At 43.1% G+C, this 25,123-nt stretch overlaps 1 protein-coding gene across 2 annotated transcripts in view; it reads left to right on the top strand.

The window, feature by feature from the left end:
* The window catches only part of LOC118392255 (TBC1 domain family member 22B-like), a 175,246-nt gene that overhangs the window by 104,674 nt on the left and 45,449 nt on the right, over positions 1-25,123 (top strand). Inside the window, exons 11-12 of one of the 2 annotated variants that reach the window (XM_035784045.2) lie at positions 682-757; positions 20,746-20,873. In XM_035784045.2, coding sequence (XP_035639938.1) covers positions 682-757; positions 20,746-20,873 — 204 coding nt within the window. Of the gene's footprint in view, positions 1-681; positions 758-1,039; positions 1,242-20,745; positions 20,874-25,123 lie in introns of those variants that run through there. The other variant, XM_035784046.2, reaches the window with a different exon arrangement.

The raw sequence follows: 25,123 nt of genomic DNA, 5'->3' as shown, positions 1-25,123 counted from the left end.
TTGATAAGGTAAATAACAGTCATCACGTTGATGATTGTCACATCACGACATAGTCATAAACATACATCCTAGTCTCAAAACAGTCAAATGTAGTAATGAGGAGGAGAAAAACAGATGCCAAATCAGTGAGTTCAGCCACCCTTCAAGCCCTGCTGTCTGATATTTGCATTTAGACTGTAAATGTTGCATTTAATCCCCTGTCAGCATGTGTTTATTGGTTGAGAGGACAGCGCAACTCCTGATCTATCCTGTTCTCCCTCTCCCCATCTCTCTGTCTCTCCGTCTGTCCGTCTGTCAGCCCCCTTCAGAATGGCCACAGGGTGATCACGAGCTGTGGTAGCTAGCACTTGAGATGAGACTGTGTATGCTCTGTGTGCCAGTGTCCCTCAGCTAGTATACACAGATGTTTGTTCATATGTCATCATTACTATTCCTCACACACATCCTCTTTCTTTATTGAAGTACAGTTTGGTACAACAGTCTTGTCTCTGTTTTTAAGTCAAATCAATAATAGTGCAGCCATCACCCCTAGTAAGTCAGGCCTCACCTTACTGTGAAATTCATCTCTCTCTTTCTCTCTCCTCTCTCTGCTCTCTCTCACACACTCTCTTTTCTCTCACATTCTCACTCTCTCTCTCTGCTCGCTCTCTCTCACATTCTCTCGCTCTCTCTCCAATCAAGGACAACTACACATTTGCCCAGCCTGGGATCCAAAGAAAAGTCAAGGCTCTGGAGGAGTTGGTCAGCAGGATCGATGGTGAGTGCTTTCTCTCCCTTTCGCTCATTCTCCTGTCCTCTCTTGTGGTCCTCTACTCTCCTGTGGTCCTTTCCCTCTTCCTCTCCATCTTTCTCACCCCTCCCTCCCCTTGGCTTGTCCTCTCCCACTTTCTATCTCCCTCTTTCGATCTGTGTGGTTTCCAGGAGGGAAATCCTGTCTCTGAGCACACCCCTGCATCATATCTCTCGCTCTCTTTGTCTGTCTGACCATATATCTCTTCCTGTATGTCAGAATGATGATTAGTCTGTCCTTCTGTCATAGTGATCACGCGCGCACACACACAGACCCTGACTGCTGTGTGTCATCCCCACCCAATCAGCGGCGGGTCAGTGTGGCTTTTAAGAGTGGTGGCTGGCTGGCGTCTGGTCCGCCGGGGGGAAGCAGAAGCCACCAGAGCATGAGATCCTCTCATTACTTTAAATTACTGAGGTGTAATCAGAATTCACTGGCCATCCTCTCCTCCCACCATGTCCTCACAGAGCAGGATAAGGCCAGGGTGGAGGGAGACCGGTCCCTGCACAGCACAAAGCCGGACCAGATCTAGACTCTAGTCCTAGTCCTATACTCCTATACTTTCTTAATATTAGAGAGTTGTAATCAGGATTCAGTGGACATCTTCTTACAGAACAGGGACAGAAACCGAGCCCTGCACTGCACACAGTCAGCCCAGTTCTAGACCCAGATTCAACACCTAGCGCTATACCCTATTGACAGATCCAGCCCAGACCCAGGCATTTGTATTCCAAAACGTTCTTATATTTTCTTTCTTCCTGACATCTCTGCTCAGTTTGGACTTGGCTATATTTAACAACCAAATTTATGCAGGGAGGGAAATTGAGTTGGTCTTTTTGGACTAGATAAATGTCTTTAGGTCGCAGGTTAGATTTACCCTCTCTGGAGTAAGAGACTGTTCTTAAACAGATATTGAACTTTACCAGTCCTCCTTGAGAACTTCAGTTATTTTTCTCTTACTTTATCATTTTGAGTTTCCAGTGTTGTTGCCTTCATTTTCTTGATCCTACAGTACATGTCTACTGTAAATTACCGGTAAATACTTATGAATGAACCATACCTTGCCAGGTATTTATTTCCGTGATATTTTTAACAGCTGTTGGGTGGCCTTTTCTCTGTTGATTTGTAACAGAGAAGGTAGCCTAGCGGTTAAGAGTGTTGGGCAAGTAACCAAAAGGTTGCTGGTTCAAATCCCTGAGCCAACTTGGTGAAAAATCTGTCGATGTGCCCTTGAGCAAGGCATTTAACCCTAATTGATCCTTTAAGTAGCTCTGGATAAGACCGTTTGCTGAATGACAAAAACATGTTTGTTTTTTAAATTTCCATTTTTTTAATATTTTTTTTTACAATTTAACATATTGCTCATTAATTCAACACGCAGCCCCTTAAAGGTTTGAACCATAAAGACACCTATACACGCACACTTATACGCTCACATGTCTCCTTATAGGCAGAACCAACACTACAAGCAAACTCTGTACTCATTATAATTAGAGACAAACATTTTCTCCTGGGAATTCTTCTAAGAACCCCAAATGTGTTAATTCTTCTGATATTAAAATGGCACCCTATCCTCTATATAGTGCAATCCTTCGGACCAGATTTACTCCAGACACCCGAACAGGCCACCATCCCCGTCATTCACAGGAGAAAGCGAAGGAAAAGGTATCGTGGAAGGAGATCAGGGTGCCTTGTGAGGATCCGCCGACGAGTGGCTAATCTGCCTTTGCCATCGGTACTATTGACCAGCGTACAATCACTGGATAATAAATTGGATGAACTAAAAGCACATTTATCCTACCATAATATCTTATGTTTCAACGAGTCGTGGTTGAACGATGACATGAATAACATACAGCTAGCAGGTTATACACTGTATCGGCAGGATAGAACAGCAGCCTCTGGCAAAACAAGGAGTGGTGGTCTATGTATATTTGTAATCAACAGCTGGTGCACGATATCTAAGGAAGTCTCAAGGTTTTGCCCGCCTGAGGTAGAGTATCTCATGATAAGCTGTAGACCACACTCTGCCTAGAGAGTTTACATCCTCTACTTTTTGTAGCTGTCAACATACTACCACAGACCGATGCTGGCACTAAGACCGCACTCAACGAGCTGTATACCGCCATAAGCAAACAAGAAAACGCTCATCCAGAGGCGGCGCTCCTAATGGACGGGGACTTTAATGTAGGGAAACTTAAATACATTTTTCCTCATTTCTACCAGCATGTTAAATGTGCAACCAGAGGGGGAAAGAAAACTAGACCACCTTTACTCCACCCACAGAGACTTGTACAAAACTCTCCCTCGCCCTCCATTTGGCAAATCTGACCATCATTCTATCCTCCTGATTCCTGCTTATAAACAAAAATTAAAGCAGGATGCACCATTGACTCGTTCAACAAAAAAGCGGTCAGATAAAGCAGATGCTAAGCTACAGGACAGTTTTGCTAGCACAGACTGGAATATGTTCTGGGATTCTTCCGATGGCATTGAGGAGTACACCGCAACAGTCACTGGCTTCATCAATAAGTTCATCGATGACATCGTCCCCACAGGGACTGTATGTACATACCCCAACCAGAAGCCATGGATTACAGGCAACATCCACGCTGAGCTAAAGGGTAGAGCTACCCAGTGACACGAGCCTACCAGACGAGCTAAATTACTTCTATGCTCGCTTTGAGGCAAGTAACACTGAAACATGCATGAGAGCATCAGCTGTTCCGGATGACTGTGTGATCACACTCTCTGTAATAACATGTTATTACATCACACTCTCAGTAATTTTATTTTACCTTTATTTAACTAGGCAAGTCAGTTAAGAACAAATTCTTATTTCCAATGATGGCCTAGGAACAGTGGGTTAACTGCCTGTTCAGGGGCAGAACGACAGATTTGTACCTTGTCAGCTCGGGGTTTGAACTTGCAATCTTCCAGTTACTAGTCCAACGCTCTAACCACTAGGCTACCCCAATAACATGCAGACCACCATAGACCCTGTGTACAAGAGCACTAAGGTATTTGATATTTTATTAGGATCCCCATGTGAGTAAGACCTTTAAACAGGTCAACATTCACAAGGCCGCAGGGCCAGGCGGAATACCAGGATGTGTACTCCGAGCATGCGCTGACCCACTGGCAAGTGTTTTCACTGACATTTTCAACCTCCCTGTCTGAGTCTGTAATACCAACATGTTTCAAGCAGACCAACATAGTCCCTGTGCCAAAGAACACTAAGGTATTTGGTATTTTATTAGGATCCCCATTAGCACCTACTCCTCCTGGGGTTCACATAAAACATAATACAGAATGACATAATAAAGAACATAAAGAGACAAGAACAGCTCAAGAACATATCTACGTACATTTATTTTAAAGGCACACGTAGCTTACATAAAAATGCATACACACAAACTGTCTAGGTCAAATAGGGGGGAGGCGTTGTACCGTGAGGTGTTGCTTTGCCTGTTTTTTTTATACCAGGTTTGCTGTTTATTTGAGCAATATGAGATAGAAGGAAGTTCCATGCAAAAGGCTCTATATAATACTGTACGCTTTCTTGAATTTGTTCTGGATTTGGGGACTGTGAAAATACCCTGGTGGCATGCCTGGTGGGATAAGTGTGTCTCGGAGCTGTGTGTAAGTTGACTATGCAAACAATTTGGGATTTTCAATACATTAATGTTTCTTATAAAAAGAAGTGATGCAGTCAGTCTCTCCTCAACTTTTAGCCAAGAGAGACTGGCATGCACAGTATTTATATCAGCCCTCTGATTATAATGAAGAGCAGAATGCGCTGATCTGTTCTGGGCCAGCTGGAGCTTAACTAGGTCTTTCCTTGCAGCACTGGACCACACGACTGGACAATAATCAAGATTAGACAAAACTAGAGCCTGCAGAACCTGCTTTTTGGAGTGTGGTGTCAAAAAAAGCAGAGCATTTCTTTATTACGGCCAGACCTCTCCCCATCTTTACAAGCATTGAATCTATATGTTTTGACCATGACAGTTTACAATCTAAGGTAATGCCAAGTAATTTAGTCTCTTCAACTTGTTCAACAGCCACACAATTCATTACCAGATTCAGCTGAGGTCTAGAACTTAAGGAATGATTTGTACCAAATACAATGCCAGTTTATTACTGGCCACCCATTCCAAAACATACTGCAACTCTTTGTTAAGGATTTCAGTGACTTCATTAGCTGTTGTTGCTGATGCGTATATGGTTGAATCATCAGCATACATGGACCCACATGCTCTGTTTAATGCCAGTGGCAGGTCATTGGTAAAAATAGAAAAGAGTAGAGGACCTAGAGAGCTGCCCTACGGTACACCACACTTTACATGTTTGACATTAGAAAAGCTTCAATTAAATAAAACTCTTAGAGTTCTATTAGATAAATAGCTCTGAATCCACGATATGGCAGAGGTTGAAAAGCCATAACACATACGTTATTTCAACAGGCTATGGTCAATAATATCAAAGGCTGCACTGAAATCTAACAGTAAAGCTCCCACAATCCTATTATCAATTTCTTTCAACCATTCACCAGTCATTTGTGTCAGTTCAGTACACGTTGAGTACCCTTCTCTGCTGAAAGTCTGTTGTTAATTTGTTTACAGAGAAATAGCATTGCATTTGGTCAAACAGTTTGCGAAGAGCTGGCAGCAAACGTATAGGTCTGCTGTTAGAACCAGTAAAGGCCGCTTTACCACTCTTGGGTAGAGGAATTACTTTGGCTTCCCTCCAGGCCTAAGGACAAAGACTTCCCTCTAGGCTCAGATTGAAAATATGACACAGAGGAGTGGCAAAAGAGTCAGCTACCATACTCAGTAGCTTTCCATGTAAGTTGTCAATGCCAGAAGATTTGTCACCATTAATCGATAAGTCATTTTCCCACCTCTCCCACTATAACTTTACACAATTCAAACTTGCAATGCTTTTCTTTCATTATTAATATTATTTTTTGCATGAATACAATTTCTCACTCTTCATTGTTGGCATTTCCTGCCTAAGTTTGCCCACTTTGCCAGTGAAAATATAATTAAAATAATTGGCAACATCAAATGGTGTTGTGATGAATAAGCTTTTGATGAAAGATGGAGTTGAATTTGTCCTTCTGCCCATAGTTTCATTCAAAGTACTCACGTTTTTTTCATCATTCTTTACATCATTGATCTTGGCTTCATAATACAGTTTATTCTTCTTGTTCTTGTTATTTCTCAATTTGCAGTAAATAAGCCAGTCAGATGTGCAGCCAGACTTATTAGCCACTCCTTTTGCCCCATCTCTTTCAACCATACAGTTTTTCCAATTCCTCAAGCTATGGAGCCTTAACAGTTCTAACAGTCAGTTTCTTAACAGTTTATCAATAATTGGAAGAAACTATTTAATAAATTAATCAAGTGCAGCGTCTGGATGCTCCTCATTAATCACATCAGACCAACTGATATTTTTAATATCATCCACACAAGAGTCGTAGCAAAATATGTTGTATGATCTCTTATATACAATTTTAGGCCCAGCTGTTGGAACTTTGGCTTTCCTGGATATAGCCACTATGTTGTGATCACTACATCCAATGGATACGGATACAGCTTTAGAACAAAGTTCTACAGTGTTAGTAAAAATGTGATCGGTACATGTGGATTATCTTTTTCATGTAGTGTTTGTAAACACCCTGCTAGGTTGATTAATAACCTGAACCGGATTACAGACACTGGTTACAGTAAGAAGCTTCCTCTTCATCGGACAGCTTGATGAAACCCAGTCAATATTCAGGTCCCCAGAAAGTAGATCTCTCTGTTTACATCACGTACACTAGCAAGCATTTCACACACATTATATATAGCACTTGATGGCCTATAGCTACACCCCAAAAGAAAAGGCTTCAGGTGTGTCAAGTGAACCTGCAACCACAACACTTCAAAAACACTTGACATTAGATCTTCTCTAAGCATGACAAGGATATGGGTCTGAATATATAGAGCAACACCTCCCCAATAAGCATCTTGTATAGATGGTATAGCTTTGTATTGCTACTGCTGTATCATCAAATTAATTATCTAAGTGAGTCTCAGAAATGGCTAATATATGAATGTTATCTGATGTTTGCAAGTTATTGATTTCATGAACCTTATTTCTAAGGCTGCATATATTAATATGGGCTATTTTCAGTCCTTTCCTGGGCAGCTTATCAGAGATAGACATAATACTGAAAAGCAAACAAAGCAAGATAAAAAAAATATACATTCAGCAGTCCACACACACACACACACATTAATTGGTGTGTGTGTGTGTGTGTGGTGTCGGGTTGAAAATACGAAACCATAGGCTTGGCTCTCTCATCCCTGTCTAAATGACTACCGACCCACAGCACTCATGTCTGTAGCCATGGCTCACGTCAACACCATTATCCCAGAAACCCTAGACCCACTCCAATTTGCATACCGCCCCAACAGATCCACAGATGATGCATTCTCTATTGCACTCCACACTGCCCTTTCACACCTGGACAAAATTAACACCTATGTGAGAATGCTATTCATTGACTACAGCTCAGCGTTCAACACCATAGTGCCCTCAAAGCTCATCACTAAGCTAAAGACCCTGGGACTAAACATCTCCCTCTGCAACTGGATCCTGACGGGCCGCCCCCCAGGTGGTAAGGATAAGTGGCATCGCATCCGCCACTCTGATCCTCAACACGTTGGCCCATCGGGTGCCTGCTCAGTCCAATCCTGTACTCCCTGTTCGCTCATGACTGCCCGGACATGCACGACTCCAACACCATTATGAAGTTTGCCATTGACACAACAGTGGTAGTCCTGATCACCAACAATGACGAGGGAGGTGGTCAGAGACCTGGCCGTGTGGTGCCAGGACAACAACCTCTTTCTCAACGTGATCAAGACTAAGGAGATGATTGTGGACGACAGGAAAAGGAGGACCAAGCACACCCCCATTCTCATCAACGGGGCTCTGGTGGAGCAGGTTGAAATCTTCAAGTTCCTTAGTGTCCACATCACCAACAAACTAACATGGTCCAAGCACACCAAGACAGTCGTGAAGAGGGCACGACAAAACCTATTCCCCGTCAGGAGACTGAAAAGATTTGGCATGGGTCCTCAGGTCCCCAGAAGGTTCTACAGCTGCACCAAGGACAGCATCCTGACTGGTTGCATCACTGACTGGTATGGCAATTGCTCGGCCTCCGACCGCAAGGCACTACAGGGGGTAGTGCGTACGACCCAGTACATCACTGGAGCCAAGCTTCCTGCCATCCAGGACCTCTATACCAGGCGGTGTCAGAGGAAGGCCCTAAAAATTGTCAGAATCCAGACACGTTAGTCATGGACTGTTCTCTCTGCCTCTGCACGGCAAGCGGTACCGGAGCGCCAAGTCTAGGTCCAAGAGGCTTCCAAAAAGCTTCTACCCCCAAGCCTTAAGACTTCTGAACATCTAATCAAATGGTTACCCAGACTATTTGCATTGCACCCCCCCACCTACATGTATATATTACATCAATTACATTGACTAACCGGTGCCCCCGCACATTGACTCTGTACCAGTACCCCCTGTATTTAGCATTGCTATTGTTATTTTACTGATGCTCATCAATTATTTGTTACTTTTGTTTATTTTTCTTTAGGTATTGTTCTTAACTGCATTGTTGGTTAAGGGCTTGTAAGTAAGCATTTCACTGTAGGTGACACATGTTTGGGGCATGTGACAAATACGATGTGCTAATTGGCTGTGGTTAAATACTTTGCACACGTGTTCGTTCGTGCGCATGTGAGTCCTGGGTTCAAATACTATTTATGGTATTTTAACTACTTTTAAAGACATTTGGAAGTAAGTATTTTGATATTTTTTGATATGGGAATGGAAAGTATTGGCATATATTTGAAAATACTCAAATACATTATTCATATACAATTTTTTATACGTTTTTTTCAACCGGTAGTCATGCTGAGACCAATGTGTATTTCTCAGTTGAGCCCTGCATTAACACACATACACATTAATAATGCACATCAATATTCACATCAATACACTCAAATAAAAACACAATCATAGAAAACAATCAGCCTTTTGAATTGCCCTAGAGGCATCAATTCATAACCTTTTTGAGAACCTTGGACAAGGAAGCTGCAAAAAAAAAAACTAAAAGCAGATCAAATATAACAATTTAACAACAATTCACACAAATATAGAAGCTTGAAGCTTTCCACCTTCTCCACTGTGGTCCCGTCGATGTGGATAACTTCTTCTGCTTCTTAACTTCTTGACGCTACCCATCCCGGTACCGGGATAATTGTCATCGGCAACCGCTGAATAGCATAGCGCCACAGTCAAATAATATTACAAAAAAATATTCATATTCATGAAATCACAAGTGCAATATTGCAAAACACACTTAGCCTTGTGTTAATCCACCTGTCGTCTCAGATTTTGAAATTATGCTTTACAGCGAAAGCAATCCAAGCGTTTGTGTAAGTTTATCGATAGCATAACATAACATTATGTACACTAAGCATTAAGTAGCTAGGTCACAAAAATCAGAAAAGCAAATACAAAAAAAAGTTTACCTTTGATCTTCGGATGTTTTCACTCACGAGACTCCCAGTTACACAACAAATGTTCCTTTTGTTCCATAAAGATTATTTTTATACCCAAAATATCGACGTTTGTTTGTTGCGTTATTGTTCAGAAATCCACAGGAAAGAGCGTTCACGACAACGCAGACAAATATTATATTCCAAATAATATCCATAATGTCCACAGACAATCTTTGAATCAATAAAGTGTGGTCAACAGTATTCTCTTATCCATACCCTTTACCACATCGTTTAACACCAAGGTTGCATGAGGGATGGTGCTATAAACCGGCATGAAACCAGACTGGTGAGCACTTAGAATACATCTCATAGGAAGGAAGGATTACCGGAATATAGATTTCAGTAGAAAATCACTATCAAACTATTACTCTGATCTTAATTGGATCAAGCAGCGCCGCAGTGCATGGTTTACATTCTGAGTAAATTGCCTATATTCCAATTTGCTATAACACATTTCTATAAATAAGTTATATTTATACAAAACGAGAACAATGTAGACCGAGCTAAGAGCCTCACCAAAGCACCACAAAATATCCGGTCAGAAAATGTAGTTTTGATATGAATATGACCTGGCCTATTAAGCCACTCTTCAATGTAATTCATCCCAGATTTCTCCTGCCATGCTTTTTCATGATCACGGTGCAATAAATTAATGTAATAGAGTTCTGGACTTTCTCAGAAAGTTTGATTGTTTTTGAATAACCCCAAGGCGTATGGTAATAACGAGAGAGACAGGGGAAACGATAGCAATATATACACATCTAATGAGAAATTTGAACAACACCTTCTTGTTGAGCAAAGCATTATAAGACAGACTTTATGCATACGAGGCCCCCCCAAAAAAATTCCTTGCCATTGTGAACCAAACAACCAAAAGCTTTATAAACCAAACAAAATATCATAAAAGCATTAAGACAAATTCAAGTTATGAAGAGTATTTTCCAAAATATTTGAGTGTTTAATGTCGTAAATGAGATGAATTATGGAAGTCGGAGTCTATGCTATTCTCAATCCAATGAGGAGTCAAAAACTTAGACTTCAGCTGAGGAATGCTTATGAAATGAAATGAGTAGTTGACCTATGCCTATTTCCATATAATTCTAGCAATGTACTTACAATGCATATAGTAGCCTAGGTTTAATAAGAGAAGAGGATGAGGAAAAAATGCTAATCAGTTTATAATTTTCCAGCTCTGAGGATAGCAGAGTTGCTCTGCAGCCCGTGATGACATCCCAGCACAAGACGCACTGCTAGCGAGGCTCGTTGACTGTGTCACTCGCTCCATCTGCACACTTTGGCAGACAAAGCTAGCCAGATAGGCCTAGGCTACTACACATCTCTTTCGTGTCACAGCTCCACCAGAGTGAAATAAGCTATTCGAAAAGATTTGTCTCAGCTAAAGGTATTTTGTCAATGTCATGATACTTCTCGTCCTTCCAATAGCATGCCAGTAAATGCGTAGCAGTCTTTCTTTCTTTAAAAAATTTGAATAAATGAGTTTGTACGTTATTTTGGATGGCTGCTAGGGGGAGATAACATCGTCTATGGCAGGGGTGTCAAACATTCCATGGAGGGCCTATTGTCTGCTGGTTATAGTTTTTTTCCCCTTTCAATTGAGACCTAGACAACCAGGTGGGGAATTCCTTACTAATCAGTGACCTTAATTCATCAATCAAGCACAAGGGAGGAGCGAAAACCCGCAGACACTTGGCCTTCCGAGGAACGAGTTTGACACGTGGTCTATGGGCAAGCGCATAATTTTTTTCCATATCACTACTATGTACTTTACACATTTTCTGTCACACTTTTGACTGATGGTGTTACAGACCTTTTATTTTGGGACTTCAGCTTTCAGACAAGTAAAAAAATCTGTCCTACTTGTTCAAAGGACAAGAGGCTAAAAAAGTTAATGTCAAGCCCTGGTTGTTGAAAATGAAAACATATTCACTAGAAGTTGACTGATCTTCCAACGAGCCAAATGGCGGCTGGGAGAGGGAATAGTAGTCGACTGACTGCCCAGGGTCGATTTAACCAGCATTTCTTAAAATAAAAAGCCTGGAGAGATAAAATGGGGAAAGCATCACTTGTCTTATTTTTCTCAGTAATGATGCCAGTGTCTGACACAACTTGCTTATGCAGGGAAGGAGATGAATTGCCACGCTTCACTGCATTAACTATTTTCCAAAATGTAGATGGATCACCAGCAGAGTCTGTGATATAACTTAGAAAGTAGCTTGATTTAGCTTTCTTAATTTAGGTAGTACACCTATTTTTACATTTCCATATTTATTTCTACATCTAGGAAGTACATGCACTCGAACCAGGTCTGTTTGGTATTTTAAATAATGTATTTCGAAATATGTTTGTGAAAATACTTTAAAGTAGTAGGCTATTTATAGGAAAGTATTTGAAAATACTTGAATACTTCCAATATTCCAGTTGATTCAGGCTACAACGAATTAAATACACAGGAAATAACAAATAATCAAATACACGTGCGTGTGCATATCAGTTTGTGTGTTTGCCCATGCATGTTTATGTGTGTGAGTATGTCCTCGTACATGTATGAGTTGGTGTGGATTGATTTCCACCTCTGCGTAACTAGATCCATTAGGGCTGTTCCAGGGGAGATGTTATGCAGCACCACTCTGCCAGCTCTCTGCTAGCTGATTAAACCTGACACAGGACATGGCTCCAAGGGGGTCATTTTGGGATAATGGCACAGTGTAACAACAGTCCTACAAAGCCCAGAGTGACTTAAAAATAACCACCTAACCACCATTCCACACTGGAATTTACATCTTGAAAAGAGGAAATTGTTCAGAGTGCAGAGAACAGCAGGGCACAAGAAAGAAAAATAGAGAAAAAGGGGAAGAGAAAGGAAGAGGAGGACATGGAGCCAGTGAAGAAGAAGAGAGAGAAAAAGGGAAGATGGGAAGAAAGCATCAGATTCAACAGCTGTGGTGAAGAGATAGATCAGTGCCCTTGTTACATTCCCTTCCGTCAGAGACACATATCAGCTTTAGTCTCTTGCTCTATGTGGTACACAATCCAGTTTGTATTTGATCCTATTACCACTGTGTATTTTTCACCTACCACAGTCTCTGATGTTAGAAGGTGTGTGCTAGCCAGGGCTGGAGGTGTACCACTGAAAGATGGCCTTCCCAGATTGGTGCTACTTGATGGGCTGTGGCCCTGATGTTCAGACATGTTCCTGAAGCACACCTCTGGCTCCTCAGCCATATGGCTCTGCTCTGTCAGGTGACAGAAAGGAAGGAGCTATCTTAGCACCACAGGGACATCACGGAATCTGACCAGCCTGCCAGCCTTCCCTGACATAATGTCTGTAAGCACAGCGGAGCGTCTGGACGCGACAGAGAAAGATGGGAGTGGAAGGAGGGCGCGGAGGTGGTGTGAGAGAAAGACTTAAACTGTCCGTCACTCGTGATGCCATCAGCAAAGACAGATTGTGGTCATACAGCTGAATAGCCACATCATGCTAGAACAGCAACCACAATATCTGCCCAGACTACACTGTATGAAGAGGTATTTTCTCATTTGGCCCCTGTAATTATATTAGATACTAACGATGCTGCATTTTGTAGGGCTTCTCAAGGTGCCTTACGAGTTGACAGTGTAATGGTGAATTGATCTCACCTTGCATCGTCCTTTGCAGTGATGCTGATAGATTAAATTACATGCATAGCAAATATGTGATGACATGAGAAACTGATCCCCACCTGATGATGATGATAATACAGAAACTGATCTGTGTTGTTGTGTTATACGGCCTCCACAGAGTCTTGTAATTCCTTATACCTTGGCTGATCCAGTCCAATTTGACCACCTGTGATGGAGGGGAGAGGTGGTGAAGTGGTGCTGATCTCACCCCCAGTGTCTGAGTGCATAAACGCTTCGTCCCGTCCTACCCTGTGACTCGTCTGCTCTGTATCAGCGGCTCAGGTCCGTCCTTCAGTCTCTCCCTGCCTGCCCTTCAGCCCAAACACTGCCAGCTCACCTGCCTTTATCTCCCTCAAACAGAGAGCAAAGGAGAGAGAGAGTAGAGCGAGCGAGTAGAAAGAAAAACACAAACACACCGTGGGTAAAGAGAGACCAGAGAGAGAAGAGGAAACAGAACAGAGAGGAATAGAGAGAGAACAGAGAGGAATAGAGAGAGCGGGAGGGCACAGCCCTCCCTGGACCCTCAACCACCCACACTTGCCTCTCAAATCGGCAGGGGTGGAGAGAGGAAACGGTTTGGCACGATGCCTCAAGAACTCTCCCTTTTCTATGCCTCTGTGTAGCACTAGGTCCATAGAGTACAGTAGCCTATATATCAGAGAGCATAGTCTAGGCTCTCTGACCAATCCCTGCTGAATTTAGCAGAGGAGTGAACGTTCAACCTCCAATAGGCCGGTGACAAATCACTAACACATTTTGGTGCACGACCCGTCTTGGGTAAAAACAACCACCGGTTATTTTAGTACAGGGGTAGGCGACCCTAGTCCTGCAGTGCCGCAGGCACTAAATGTTTTTTGATTTAACCGACCTGGAAGACCAGGTGTGTTGAATTTATGCAATCATTGAACTGATCAATTAGCTCAGTTGGTCAGGTGTGGTGCCTAGATGGAACAAAATCATACAGTACCTGTGGCACTCCAGGAACAGGGTTGCCTACCCCTATTCTAGTATAACCAGGTCTCTGCTTACCGTACCATCTCATCTGTACATCTCCGAGCAGAGAGGCAGTGGGAGCCAATGGGTCCTGTCCCCCTGTAGCAGTTTCCTGCTTCCTCTAGCTCTGTTATTACAGGCCTGCATTATTACGGGGGAGGAGAAGTGGAGGGGTGGAGGGGTACCTGCTGTACTCCCCCCTCATTGGATATCTAACTTTATACTATATTATTTATTGCAGACTTCCACAGAATGTTTCAAGGAGCAGGGAGCGTATACTTTATAGGCGCACTGAGGCAGATGAGTATGTTGGAGATTCGCTCCGATTCCGTAATGTGTTAGAGGTTATTCAAGCTTGGTATATTCAAGTATTATAGTTGATTTGCCAAGATGATATGGCGATAGCTGGTATGAAAGACGTCTGCTTTTGTAATAGCCTGGCTGCCTCGTGACCCATGTGACTACACAATGAGCTGTGTCTTTGAGAGCTGGTGTCAGCCATGCTACTCTTGTAAGGGTTCGAAAAGAACATTGCATGCCATTCAGACATTCATGCCTTTGTACGTGTGCACTACATCTAAAATATAGGCTACAGTGTGTAGAGATGTATAGATTCCAGCTGAAGAGGCGTACAGGGTTAAAACGGAATATGAAGAGTACATTTTACCACTTCTGACTAAGACCGGGGTTGCGTGCACCCTAACCGTGTGTGGGACTGTGCGTCCCTCAAATCTCCTCTTCGTCCTCCACATGGCATTCCTCTCTTCTCTCTCAGGGCCTAATCTCCTCTCCACACAACACAGCAGGAGTAATACACATCTCTCCTCCTCTCTATCCTCATCCTCCTTTGTGTGGGGCTGTGTTTCTCTAAAATACAGAGGCTGGTGTGAGGCTATTACAGAAATGGGAATCAGATCACACACAAAGCCCCCCACAGCATCGATCTCCCTCTGTTCCATTTCCTTTCTCCTTCTCTCTGCCTCTCTCTGGGCTTTGTTTACGTTTGACCGACTGATGCAGGGACGCGGCAGCTTGTCTCCTCTCTTCTCTCTCTGCTCTTTAGAAATACACTCCCGTGGATGGATGGATGGCCTGGGCCGTGTGGAGCTATAGAAAGGAGTCGATGCCAATGTGTTCACTCACTATAGCTTTAGAAATCAGTCACTCATGCCATTGTGTTCACTCGCCGCACAGTAGCCGCCTAGGGTCACTGCTGTCTGTCATTAGCTGCCTGACCAGGGTGTCGTGGTGGTCGAGATTGCACATTTTGTTTTGTGCTTTTTTTAAAGAACGGGGTTCATAAGTTGATTGATGTGTTGATTAGATGGGTATTAACATGTTATATGCTACAAGGAGTTTGTGAAGAGTAGAAAGATGGGCTCCTGTATGTGCAGTACAGTATGGAAGCTATGTACTAATTTAAGTTATCTATATCTCTTTGAAGCAGAGATAAGGTGGTGTGTGTGTGTGCATATAGATGTGTGTTGAGTTCGTCCCTCCACGTGATCGATGACAGCCCCCTATCTCGTCCTGTAATCCCCCATGTTCCCCTGCTCTGTCGCGGCCCACACTACCATCCTAGCTCTCAGGCCCTTTAAACAGAACCAGGCATGGAGATGAGTGCATTCACAGTTCAAATGAATGCGCTGAGGTGGTAGTGCATAGGGTGTGCTCTAGATAAATGAGGAGGAGAAAACGGTCACCTTCAATCCAGGAGAGAACGGACGGGAACAAAAACCTAGTTTAAGCCAGAAGGGGATGTCGTTTTTTTTATGCGTTTAGCCTACCACAGCTAAATATATCTTTTATGCTCACTTTTCATTTTTCTACTTGAGTTGATGTTACAGGTGACATTAGTCAGTGAGTTAGACACCGTTTTCCGGAGGTGTTGGGAAATGCAGACAGGTATTGAGGTTTATGTCCATTTAGTTATGATTGGCTGCTCCATCAGTTGGACCGTTAGGCTGTTGAGTGGTAGTGTAGCGTGAGATGACTCTTGTCAGACATAGGACACAAGGTAAGTTAACTCTCTAGTCACTTAGTCCTGATCTGGATCCTCCTAACCTATTGATCTTTTCTCTGAGGCCCTGGGATCTCCCCCCTTTGACTCTATAGCTAAAACAGAGCCGTCTCTAATCTGTGGAACTCTTCACCTCTCCACCCCTGGCTGCCCCTGCTCCCCTCATTATGCAATTAATTTAATCCCCTCTACTCAGGAGCCAAAAGGCAGATCCATCGCCGGGTGCTTTTAGTAACAATCAGGAGCTTCGCTCTAACTAACGACACAGTATTAAACGATAGCCCCATTTTCTTATTGTGACACTAAAGCGTGTGATTTCTACCAGATGTTCACCGGAAGCTACAGTCTATCTGAAATATTAAAGCTGATCTACCCCCTAAAATGAATTTACATTTTTTTTTTTTGTGTGTGTCTCTCTAAGGTTTGTACATTTTTCCTCATCTCTCTCTCTCTGTTCTGTGTGAATACAGAATACATTCAGGGTTCATCAGCATGGAAATTGCTAAAGGTGAATTTATTTATGCAAATGAAGGAGAGAAACCGCATGGTTTCTGCACTCTGAATCATGTACATGTAAGACTCCCATGGTTCGATTGTTGAGGCAGAAGTATGAATAGAATTAATGGAAAACAGTTGACTTGTGTATCTATGAAGAAAAACCTTGTATGTTTCCTTTGTTTGAAGATGCTAGATGGTATTATTCCGTGTGTATGCGCATGATTGTGTGTGTGTTTGTGTGACTGTGCGTGCTTCCCTGCGTGTGTCTTTCACACACTCTCTTAAGTATGCCTGTGATTACAGGTCCATGGCAGAGCTTTATGTTGTCCTGAAGTCAAGTCTCTGCTGTGAGGATTCAACCTGCAGTCACCCCACCTTTGATCTCTCTGCCTCTCCTCTGAGCTCCTCTCATCTCCTCTAGACCTCTCAGTCCACCTACACATAACCTATTGATTCACACAGGGCCATAGAGCTTGGCTTTCCTCTACCGTCTTAGCAGCTTTATGCATATTGCTATATTGTTTACCATAAAAGCAACTCAAATATACATTAATTCATTGGCATCAAAAAATTATGTGTTTATTGTGCTTTGAAGAGATTTGTTCTTTATAGCTGGATTTGACTTTGATCTTGGACACTGGAGTCCCTGGTCGATGGTTTAAATCATAGTCGTCAGTGCTGTAGCCCTGTGTGTGATTGAAGGATGCACTGAATGACGCGTTCCTGATGTTGTGACAAATTCCATCACTAAGAGCACAGAGAGAAAGAACTGGTAGCCTGGCATACAGACACTGTCATCCTGGGATATAGAGTACAGACACACCCACACACACACTCAAGAATATAGGATGCACCGTTTTGTGGTTTGTCTTATCAATCTCCTTATGTAATCAACTTTGCCTGACACTGAAACATGACAAGGACTACAGCAGAGCTGTCACAGACGCAAAAAGACACGCTGTTTGTATGCCATGGAAAATGATTTCTATAGAGTACTGTCAGAGTACTGGAGGTCTGGTAAAGTAATAGAAAGAGCTCCGCAGAGAACCCATGCAGACATGGCATGCACACGGAAAACGTAGCTAAGAGGGAGGGAGAGGGGGGGAAAGAGAGGAGTAAAGAAAGAGGAGAGAGATGAGGGACAAAGAGCGTGCACGAGAGCGGGAGAGAGAATGCGGAAAGAGAAAGAGAGGGTCACTGCGCAGATGTAATTATTGGATAGATGGAGGAGAGCAGAAGTCAGGGAGAAGTGTGGAGCTCAGCAGAATGCATCTCAGTGCCATCACTTGTCTTTTCTCTGACCCCTGACCTCCAACTGTCCTCCCGCAACCCAAATCTACCTAGCAGGCCCTGCGCTGCCAGTCGGAGTCTGCCCAGATGCTGAATTCGCTACAAAACTCTCTACTAAACAAACAGTCCTGCTAAAACTTGCATCTTCTTTACCATATTATAGTCTGACTACTCGCAAACAGAATTCACGAGTTAATTACCACTGACTTTGATTTTGATCTGGTAAAGTACTTTTTGGGGCAAACAATTTCAACCACAGGCTTGACTGAATTCACCCTCAACCCCAAAAAAAGCAGGTTCCCTCCTCCCTGGGTTTGTAAACGGAGTAAAATAATGTTCTCTATTGCAGAAAGAGAGGGAGCAGAAAGAGTGGTTCCGTAGTACTGAAGCAAACATTAATAATCTTACTCTCTCTTCCTTCCCCAGCTATAGCAGCTGTTCCTCTCTCCTACTGGCTCTAGAACAGATAAACAATAACTAACTAATTAACTTCCAGGGGACCAGGAGGAACTCAGACAACTCTCTCTCTCTCTCTCACTCACTCACTACTCAGTCTCTCTCTGTGTCTCACTCACTCACACTCTCTCCACTCTCTCACACACACATAGTAGGATGGTTTCGCTAATCTTCTTAACATTAGTCTTAGCCTGGTACCAGATCTGAGTGTACTTTAGCCAAGCCAACTCCTCTGACTACATGTGAGAAGTTTAATTTCAAGATGTTTTATTTATTTATTTCCTCTAAAGTGTTTCTTGCCTCTTATTAGGGAAGCTGTTTGGAAGTGATATATTACTGTGATTTATTCACTGTTAATGAGGGTAGGCCTAAGTTGTTTACGCAGGAGCATAGCTATGTGATAATTAAACTGTGGAGACGAGAGCGAAAAAGGGGAAAGTGTTCACTGTTTACCTCACCCTCTGAGAGTGTTTGTGTGGGTGTGCGTGCGTGCGAGAACGAACTAATGTGAAGTGTCTTGACATGTGTCGGGTGACAAACGAAGTGAATCGTGATGGGTACAGCAGGGGTCACGTTAATGCGTACTTTTCTCCAGGTAGTTAAAATGCAAGATGAACTTCATGCAAAACTTTAGGAAATGTAGCTGGCTACATTCTTCTATGATAAACATGAGGAATCGATGGCCATGAATGTTTTTTTTCCCCCTGTAAGCTAATGTACTTATGTGTGGCTGCTGGCTAAAAAGTGTGGCACTTCTCTTTTCATCTGATGAAAATGAAGCTATTTTCTGCTGAATGTGTTGCATTCATTTATTGTGTGTGAAGAAAAACTAGTTGCACTCCCCTGGTCACTCTGTTGATGCAAACAAACTGATTAGCTGTGTCAGAGTCTCAGATTTATGCACACTAGAGGTCTTCACAAAACCTAATCCGGGACACGAGTCGTTCCGGACACAGAACTGTAAATAATGTAACGGGTCGGATCTGATATGATTGTTGCGGGTCTCGGGTATGTGTCATTTTAACAGACTAACCTCAAAGTTGGAAGCACAGAATCGTCTACAACATAATTGATGCTAGTCCATGGAAACCCATTTCATGAAGCTCCTGATGAACAGTTCTTTTGATGACATTGCTTCCAGAGGCAGTTTGGAACTCATTAGTGAGTGTTGCAATCGAGGGCAACACTTTTTACTCGCTATACGCGCTTCAGCACTCGGTGGCTCTGTTCTGTAAGCTTGTGTGGCCTACGACTTCGCGGCTGAGCCATTGTTGCTCCTAGACCTTTCCACTTCACAGTAACAACACTTACAGTAGACTGGGGCAGCTCTAACAGGGCATACATTTGACAAGCTAACTTGTTGGAAAGGTGGCTTCCTATGACGGTGTCACGTTGAAAGTCACTGAGCTCTCCAGTAAGGCCATTCTACAGTGTTTGTCTATGGCTGAAATAGCCGAATCCACTAATTTAAAGGGGTGTCTCATACTTTTGCGTATATAGTGTATCTAATCAATGGAAGATATAATTAAAATGTCTAAATGAAAAGTTAAAAGAGAGGTATAGAATACAACGACCAAGAGCCAACAGGTAAGGCTGCTACTTAATATTCTGAATGGAGTTATTTTTAACTGTTGGATGAGAAAGCGCATGTACTGTACCCTCAACCCTTAAACTCGCTTCTCCCGGGTTTGATGCAGTCAAGATTGGTACTACTTAATCATATCTGTTGATAAATACCCTAGCTGTATGACAGCTATTAGTCTACTATAGCACAAGTCGGCTTGGTTGGTTGCTGTCTTTCGTCTCTCCCACCCTGCTCCCAGTGTCAATCGCTCCCAGTAATACGCACGCTTGCACGCAACACACACTGTTATAATGCTGTCTTTCTCCCTAGCTCTATAGGAGCTTTAATGTTCGTTGAGAGGTCCACTGACAGCTATGCAATTACTGCTGTATTGTCTCTGACCGCCCAGCCATAATCGGTGGAAAGAGAATTGTGTGTGTGTGTGTGTGTGTGTGTGTGTGTGTGTGTGTGTGTGTGTGTGTGTGTGCGCGCTGTGGATATCAGAAGATTATCAGCGGCTGTCCATGTGAACCGCGCATGTGTGTGTTCATCAGTGTCTGACGGGCGTGTGTGTGCATACTGTATGTGCGTGCGTTGATCATAATATAATAATAATAATAATATATGCCATTTAGCAGACGCTTTTATCCAAAGCGGCTTACAGTCATGTGTGCATACATTCTACGTATGGGTGGTCCCGGGAATCGAACCCACTACCCTGGCGTTACAAGCGCCATGCTCTACCAACTGAGCCACAGGAGGATCATTGTTTGACGGAAGTGTGTGTGTGTTTCAGTTTAACGAGTCTGTGTGTATTCGTGTGTTTCAGAAACGGTGCATGTCCACATGCAGCAGTATGAAGTGGAGTATCTCCAGTTTGCCTTCCGTTGGATGAACAACCTGCTGATGAGAGAGCTGCCGTTACGCTGCACTATACGCCTCTGGGACACCTACCAGGTACAAACACACGCGTACGTACGCACACATACTGTGCGCGCGCCGGAACACACACAAAACACTCACATGCATTCACACAAATTGTCACATTTCACTCACTCACAGCCGCAACGTGTGTGTATTATTCTCCCATTGTGTTCCTTCATAAGACCCTATCCAGCGGAGGTCATCCATCTCTGTCAGTCCTCTCCTCTGTGGCCTGTGCCTCTGGCTCTTTATCTCTCAATCTCTCTCTCGGTCTGTCAGCAGCTCAGAGCAATGAGCCCGTGCCTCAACACCACTGAACTATTACTAAACAAAAGCCTTGTTAACAAACCATCCTTTATAACTCCCCGACTTCTTCCCATCCCTCCCCTCAGATTGTACGACCTAGCTCGCCTCTGAAAGGCTGCAGTAGGACAATGGTGCAGAACTCTGTGGCTTGGCCCTGAAGGGCCACAGTGTCTGCTGCTTTTCTGTCTGACTATAAACTGACGGTTGACTTCTATAAACTGGCGGTTGGTCAATGACATGAGTTGATCCATGAAGTACCGCAGAGATAAAAATGACTGCGGCACTGAAGGACTGGTTCCATGTAGGAAGCAGGTGTATGTGTCCTGCATTGTGTTCCTTTGCCTCAGCAGTGCATCATCTAAGGTAGCCTGTTATTTTTTATTTTTTATTTTGTTTTATTGTACATGTGCTCCAGAGGGAGCTGCTTAAACGCTAGTACACCCTAGGCCACAGGTAGGTTATCTAACAAACATCTCTCCTTTGTTCCGCCACGTACGGTATAATACAGCACTGAGCCAAGGAAGGCGTTTTGTAAGGACATGTTACTGCCTTTGGTTATCTCCCAAATGGCACCCCTACTCCCTATGTCTGACCAGATCCCTATGGGTTCTAATCAGAAGTAGTGCACTATACACTGAGTATGCAAAACATAGACTGACCAGGTGAATCCAGGTGAACGCTACGATCCCTTATTGATGTCACTTGTTAAATCCACTTCAATCAGTGTAGATGGAGGGGAGGAGACAGGTTAAAGAAGGTTTAAGCCTTGAGACAATTGAGACACGGATTGTGTTATGCGTGCCATTCAGAGGGTGAATGGTTAAGACAAAAAAATGTAAGTACCTTTGAATGGGGAATGATAGTAGGTGCCAGGCGGACCGGTTTGTGTCAACTTCAACCCTGCTGGGTTTTTCACGCTCAACAGTTTCACGTGTGGATCTAGAATGGTCCAAAGGACATCCAGCCAACTTGATACAACTGTGGGAAGCATTGGAGTCCATATGGGCCAGCACTCCTGTGGACCGTTTTGAATGGGCCGTTATCATGCACCTGTCGGAACAGGGACACGATAAAAAAATACATCATCCGTTTGCACTTGAATAGTGAATGCAGGACGCTTTTCCTGCAGTTCATTTTCTTGCCAGCCAGGTAGGCTACTCCAGTTGTATATTAAGCAGTGTGCTTAATATTAGGAAAGTTTCAAACTAAATATATAGTAGGCCTAGCCTATAGGAAGCTGATGGGATCCTTATTTTTTTTAATAGAGGCCATCAAATCTCTGTTTTCTCAATTACATGGCATAGTCTATAGAAATGTTGCACAACATGGGTTTATAGGAACACTTATTTAATTCCAGGCATCAACTTCTGGCCCTTCTTTGGACACTGTGTTAACAACCCTCCAGGCAAGCTTCAATGCCATACAACTCTCCTTCCGTGGCCTCCAATTGCTCTTAAATACAAGTAAAACTAAATGCATGCTCTTCAACCGATCGCTACCTGCACCTACCCGCCTGTACAACATCACTACTCTGGACGGCTCTGACATAGAATACGAGGACAACTACAAATACTTAGGTGTCTGGTTAGACTGTAAACTCTCCTTCCAGACCCATATCAAACATCTCCAATCCAAAGTTAAATCTAGAATTGGCTTCCTATTTCGCAACAAAGCATCCTTCACTCATGCTGCCAAACATACCCTTGTAAAACTGACCATCCTACCAATCCTCGACTTTGGCGATGTCATTTATAAAATAGCCTCCAATACCCTACTCAACAAATTGGATGCAGTCTATCACAGTGCAATCCGTTTTGTCACCAAAGCCCCATATACTACCCACCATTGCGACCTGTACGCTCTCGTTGGCTGGCCCTCGCTTCATACTCGTCGCCAAACCCACTGGCTCCATGTCATCTGCAAGACCCTGCTAGGTAAAGTCCCCCCTTATCTCAGCTCGCTGGTCACCATAGCATATCCCACCTGTAGCACACGCTCCAGCAGGTATATCTCTCTAGTCACCCCCAAAACCAATTCTTTCTTTGGCCGCTTCTCCTTCCAGTTCTCTGCTGCCAATGACTGGAACGAACTACAAAAATCTCTGAAACTGGAAACACTTATCTCCCTCACTAGCTTTAAGCACCAACTGTCAGAGCAGCTCACAGATTACTGCACCTGTACATAGCCCACCTATAATTTAGCCCAAACAACTACCTATTTCCCAACTGTATTTAATTAATTAATTTATTTTGCTCCTTTGCACCCCATTATTTTTATTTCTACTTTGCACATACTTCCTTTGCAAAACTACCATTCCAGTGTTTTACTTGCTATATTGTATTTACTTTGCCACTATGGCCTTTTTTGCCTTTACCTCCCTTCTCACTTCATTTGCTCACATTGTATATAGACTTGTTTATACTGTATTATTGACTGTATGTTTGTTTTACTCCATGTGTAACTCTGTGTCGTTGTATCTGTCGAACTGCTTTGCTTTATCTTGGCCAGGTCGCAATTGTAAATGAGAACTTGTTCTCAACTTGCCTACCTGGTTAAATAAAAACCAGGTATGAGGAGCTGACTCAGTGCGCATCAAGTAACCCTATTCCACTCAAACTCAGGGTCTCACAAAGTGTTTGATTTGAATTTTGTTGCATTTGCATTCATGTCAGAGTGATTAGAGAGACAACAGGGTGCTGAGTACCCACTATTAGCTATTGGTTGTTGGCAAGTTTGGTAGGCATCAGAGTGCAGTTTTGGAGAAGCCTAGTTACTGTCGTAACTCCCCTGTGGCGATCTGAAGGATCAGGTTACAGTGGATCCACACTACAGCATGATCTCCCTCTCTCTCGTAGAGGGGGAGAGCGGGAAGTCGGCTGTTTTATGGGCGGTCATAAAATACGCTGCCTCTATGCTCTGTAGTGTTCGAGATTTGAATGTAAACGGTGGAACACAGAGAGACACTTGGACATCAACAGCTTGAATAATTAAACAATATTTATATTTTTGAGAATGTGGGAGTGGTCCGTGGACACTTAAGGGACAGTCATGTCGAGTGTGTTTCATTTGGTGATCTCATGAAGGACAGGAAACACACATACAGTTGAAGTCGGAAGTTTACATACACTTAGGTTGGAGTCATTAAAACTCATTTTTCAACCACTCCACAAATTTCTTGTTAACAAACTATAGTTTTGGCAAGTCGGTTAGGACATTTACTTTGTGCATGACACAAGTCATTTTTCCAACAATTGTTTACAGACAGATTATTTCACTTATAATTCACTGTATCACAATTCCAGTGGGACTGAAGTTTACATGCACTAAATTGAGTGTGCCTTTAAACAGCTTGGAAAATTCCAGAAAATTATGTAATGGCTTTAGATGCTTCTGATAGGCTAATTGACATCATTTGAGTCAATTGGAGGTGTACCTGTGGATGTATTTCAAGGTCTACTTTCAAACTTAGTGCCTCTTTGCTCTGGATCATGGGAACATCAAAAGATATCAGCCAAGACCTCCACAAGTCTGGTTCATCATTGGTAGCAATTTCCAAATGCCTGAAGGTACCACGTTCATCTGTACAAACAATAGTACGCAAGTATAAACACCATGGGACCACGCAGCCGTCATACCGCTCAGGAAGGAGACGCGTTCTGTCTCCTAGAGATGAACGTACTTTGGTGCGAAAAGTGCAAATAATCCCAGAACAACAACAAAGGACCTTGTGAAGATGCTGGAGGAACCGGGTACAAAAGTATCTATATCCACAGTAAAACGAGTCCTGTATCGGCATAACCTGAAAGGCCGCTCAGCAAGGAAGAAGCCACCGCTCCAAAACCGCCATTAAAAAGCCAGACTACAGTTTGCAACAGCACTTGGGGACAAAGATCGTACTTTTTGGAGAAATGTTCTCTGGTCTGATGAAACAAAAATAGAACTGTTTGGCAATAATGACCATCGTTATGTTTGGAGGA

This window comes from Oncorhynchus keta, chromosome 13 (genome assembly GCF_023373465.1).
Source record: "Oncorhynchus keta strain PuntledgeMale-10-30-2019 chromosome 13, Oket_V2, whole genome shotgun sequence".
NCBI classification, from domain to species: Eukaryota; Metazoa; Chordata; class Actinopteri; order Salmoniformes; family Salmonidae; genus Oncorhynchus; species Oncorhynchus keta.
The sequence above is the reverse complement of the archived record's forward strand: the minus strand, read 5'-3'. Positions and strand labels throughout refer to the sequence as shown.